This window comes from Myotis brandtii, unplaced genomic scaffold, assembly GCF_000412655.1.
Source record: "Myotis brandtii unplaced genomic scaffold, ASM41265v1 scaffold743, whole genome shotgun sequence".
Classification (NCBI taxonomy): domain Eukaryota; kingdom Metazoa; phylum Chordata; class Mammalia; order Chiroptera; family Vespertilionidae; genus Myotis; species Myotis brandtii.
The window spans coordinates 1944960-1949189 of record NW_005370960.1 but is presented as its reverse complement, the minus strand read 5'-3'; the positions used below and the strand labels follow the sequence as shown (position 1 = coordinate 1949189).

The 4230-nt window shown below is 63.1% G+C and overlaps 1 protein-coding gene across 5 annotated transcripts in view; it reads right to left on the bottom strand.

Annotated features, from left to right (window-relative positions):
- Positions 1-4224, bottom strand: part of POLM (polymerase (DNA directed), mu) — a 5926-nt gene extending 1702 nt beyond the window's left edge. For 3 of the 5 annotated variants that reach the window (XR_001359933.1, XM_005882888.2, XM_005882893.2), the window contains exons 1-7: positions 3906-4224; positions 3504-3602; positions 3172-3342; positions 2543-2614; positions 1073-1193; positions 574-706; positions 11-256 (exon numbers count right to left, since the gene is read on the bottom strand). Coding sequence is in view for 4 of the 5 variants with exons in the window: in XM_005882888.2 (XP_005882950.1) it covers positions 11-256; positions 574-706; positions 1073-1193; positions 2543-2614; positions 3172-3342; positions 3504-3602; positions 3906-4181 (1118 nt within the window). In the remaining variant the exon portion in view is untranslated. Of the gene's footprint in view, positions 1-10; positions 450-573; positions 707-1072; positions 1194-2542; positions 2615-3171; positions 3343-3503; positions 3603-3905 lie in introns of all 5 variants that reach the window. The other 2 variants (XM_005882892.2, XM_005882890.2) reach the window with 2 other exon arrangements.
- Between the last annotated feature and the right edge of the window lie 6 nt (positions 4225-4230).

Sequence of the window (4230 nt, the reverse complement as noted above, 5' to 3'; positions counted from 1 at the left end):
CACTGCCTACCTTGGAGCCAGTCCAGCCCAGCAGGGCAAAGGGGAACTGGCTGATGGGGGCAACCACCAGGTCCACACGCACAGCCTTCCAGGAGGGGTGGGGACTCCAGGTCCCCCCCTCGGCTGTCCTTGGGGGCCTTGGCAGACGAAATATGCAGAAGCTCTGCTCAAAGGTGTCCATGGAGTGGCCCTTCGGGGCCAGGCGGGCAGGGTCTCCACTGGGGCTGCGCTGATGCTGCTGATACAGGACAAGGCCCTGGGGCGGGGGAGGAGCAGGTGTGACCCACTGTCCATGCGGCTGGAGGGCGGGGCCCAGCAGCTCCCTGGAGGGCAGGGAAGCTCTCACCTGCTGCTCCAAGTAGTGCATCACCCTGGGCAGCAGCCCCACCTCCTGGCCCTCCTCGGGGTGGGTGATGAGGAAGTCCACGTCATGGCCCTGCAACTTCCCCCTGAGGGTGGGTCTGACGTCCAGGCAGCCCAGGGACAGGGTCTCCCATTCCCTCGAGACCCTTGCGTGTGGGAAGGTCCACCGCAGGGGTCGCCCGGAGCCCAGCCACATGCACATCGCCTTACCTCCGGAAGCCACCAGCCAGGGTGACGGTGGCCCTAGGAAGGGCCCACCCTACGGCCGCCTCCACCACCTGCCGCAGGGCCTCGGCATCTGGCCGCTGGACGGGGCTGCTCAGGTCCTGGTAGTGCTGGAGGCCTGTGGGCACGGTCGGCTGCTCTGACCCACCCACCACCTCTCTACCCTCCTCTCCACCACCCCTCCTCCCTTTCAAACAGCAAACTTTTATTTAGAGATGACTGTAGATTCACGGGCAGTTGAAAGAAATCACAGAGGTCCCCTGGGCCCTCCCCCAGCTCCCTGACCTCAATCTTAGACCACAGTGTGCTGACGACGCTGGCCTCGGGTGAGGTGGGGCCGGAGCTGATAAAAGGCACAAGGAAGACGCTCCATCTCTGAGGAGCAAGCACTGTCTCACCCGTGCCTCCCACGACCCTCTGCTCTGACCCCACCAGTGGGTGCGAACCTTCAGGCCCAAGCGGGGGGAGCCCACAGTGCGGTCACCTGCTTTCTGCTGCTGGGTCAGTCTCTGCACCTGCTTCCAGACGTCGTCCAGCGTCCGCAGTCCTTCCCGGTACCACTGGTCAGCAGTCCTCACTCCGACCCCGAAGATCCGGGTGAAGAGCTGTTGGGAGGGTGAGGGCAGCCCCGTCAGTGCTGGGTCGCCCCACACCCCGTCCCCTCCTCCAGGAGAGGTCTCGCCCAGAACCTGCACTGTCACCAGCCACCTTGCAGCGGCTGAAACCCATCACGGCCTTTCTTCTCCTTCACAAGCGCAAACACAAAGGCAGCGGGAGGCAGGGGGCTGGGGGAACGCCAACCTGGCCCAGCCAGGGGTCAGCACAGAATCCAGGCCAGTGGGGAGGACCCTACCGGAGCCGACCTCTCCCTGACCCTGGCCCCAGCAAGTCACTGCCTCTTACAGCTCGCCCTCGGCCAGCCACTGAGAGCCCCTCCCTGGTAATTCCTGGAACTAAACCAGGTCAGGCCCATGCAGTGGTGAGCTGCACGGTGGGGCAGGAGCACCTTTGGGCCACACCTGCTCAGTGAGGCACAGGCGGAGGAAGGCCCAGCCCTGCTTCCTGCAGACCCGCTTCAGCCGGCCCCTCAGGCTGTGCAGACCATCCTTCCCTTGATCCCCTAACCCAGGGCATGCGCCGGCTCACTGTCACCAACAGAAACCTCACAGAGAAACACTGAGAATAACCTCATCATGTTGTTTATAAAATAACTAATTGTTAGCAATTAGTTATTGCTAACACCTTGCCCATCTGACCACCTCCTCATCATGTTGTTTATAAAATAACTAATTGTTAGCATACTTCCCTGCAGGCTCAGATGCACTCTGGGGTGCCCACAGGGAGGCAGACGGTTCTGTCCTCTGTCCACGCTTCCCCACTCACTAGCTCCTACCTGAGCCCCTCCATCCTTCACACGTGGCTCCCTCCTCCTCAAAGCCCCCCTTGGTCCTCATAACATCTGGGCAACCCCAGGGCAGCAATGACCCCGCCTGTCCGGGAAGCCCTACTGCCCACAGGTGGCCCATCTGACCACCTCTGGCCACAAAAGCAGGGCGTCCAAGCAGCAGGAGGGACACTGACAGCTCCGCATCAGACCAGAGGGAGGGGCAAAGGACCGGTGCGCCGTGGACCAGGTGGGACACACCAGGAAATGAAAGTGGGAGCTCAGGACAGAGACAGTCCAGTGAGCCCGCGCTCCTTCGTCCCCTCACGTTCTGCTGAGGCTCACAGAGCCGGTCACATACTGGAGGCCAGTCCATCAACAGTCCAACAAGGACAGGCAGTGCTGGGTGATCTAGAACATTCCTGTGCTCAAAACAAGCTTCTCCCTGTGGTCTGTTTGGCTGCCTCATGCGAATCGGACATCAGCTGCCACTTCCTCAGAGGCCCCCTCTGACCGGTGGGTGGGTCCCTGGGGAGGACTGGGTGTGCCCCGCCGGGGTTGCCGGTGTACCTTCATGCTCTGGTACCGCTCTGAGCGCTGGACTCGCTCCACCTCCTCACACACTCCGTGTTCCAGCAGCTCCTGCGGCCGAGACAAAGCCAAGCCCAGCCTGACCACAGAGCAGACCCCACGCTCAGCAGGGGGCCCTGCGGGGTCAGGATCTGAGGGACTTGCAAATGGAGACTATGCCCCAGAGCTTCTCCCTCAGATAAGTCGCAGTTTGTGTAAATAATCACCTTTAAAACATAGGTGAGGAGCTCAATGCCACTTCACTTAAAAGCAAACTGAATTCAAAAGCCTCTTTGCCATGATGTCCTCTCCAGTGACGTGCACAAAGGCACGGCTTTCCTCAAACACTGCACTTAGGTGCTCCGCTCAGGCTGCTCCGCCACATCCCGGACAGCGTGGGCCGATGCCAGCAGTGCCCGAGACCAGCCTGCAGCCCGAGTCCTCTCAGCCGCCTAGGCAGGTGCTGTGGCCTCATGCACATGAGGTGTCGGGTGGAGGGTGGCACGCTGGACTGGGAGCCTGCGGCTCCTCCCAGCTGGGCTGCACACAGAGCCAGATACTGTCACCAGGCTCCAGCCTCCCCGACACCCACCTGCACGCACACCTTGCTCAGTGTGGTGAGCACCGACCTGGATGACCCTGCAGGAGTGTCCTCCGAAATGGGGCAGGCCCTGCAGCTGGCTCAGGGCGGTGACGGGGCAGGGCAGCGCCTTGAGCACGGAGGCTGCCCTGGAGAAGGAAAGGAGGCGGCCCTCGCTGCCTGCAAAGCCCGCGGCTTCTGCCAGCATCTCCAGCGCCTCCTGCAAGGAGGGGCCCTTCGTGAGGGCAGGGTGGGTGGGGAGCCTCACCCATCCCTCCAGCTTCAACCCCCCTGTCCCCGAGGCAGGGACAGAGCAGAGTGGGGAGTGCTCACAGGAGCAGGCCTGGCCCCCGCTCAGGGAGGCTGGGTCCCCTGGCTCACCGAGAGGCTGGTGTTGTGGTGTGTGAGGGGCGTGGGACGCTGGCAGGCATAGGGTGGCATCCACACTGGGTTTGGCAGCACCTCCCTCGACACAGCCACCTAGGGACGAGCAATGAACAGGCCACTTGGAAGCTTCAGGACTGGCAGCCCTCGAAGTCTTGCCTCGCCTGGGCAGTCACCTGGGCTCTCAGGTACACAGGACAGAAGGAGCCCACGCTGAGGGGACAAGACTACTGGGGGCTACAAACAAGTGAGAGCAGAAGGTGGGATGGCCTGTCATGGCGATCTGGGCAGAGCCCTCACTGCCCACCTCATCTGGACACGCCTGCCCGTCACCTGCCCAGCTCAGCTTCCACCTGCTGGGCCTTTCTCTGTGCCCGACCAATCCTCCACCCAGCTCACCTGCAGGCAGTGCCGGCCCTCCACAGGGACCGGCTGCCCAGCTGCCATGCTCTCTGTGAACCAGCTGATGTCCAGCAGGGCCGGGTGGGTGCCACCTGGGGGCGGGGCCGGCCTGCTCTCCTGCCAGCGGACGGCCTCCTCGGCTGAGGTCTGCTCCATCACCACGTGTGTCACCTCGGAGCTGGGCAGAGGGAAAGAGCCCGTGCCCAGGCCTGCCACCCTCCGGCTCCACTCCGCACCTGCCAGCCTCGGCTCAGCCAGGGGAGCGCTATTCATTCTTCAAGCGTCACCTGGTCAGGTAGGCGGCCCCGCCCCCGGGCAGGCC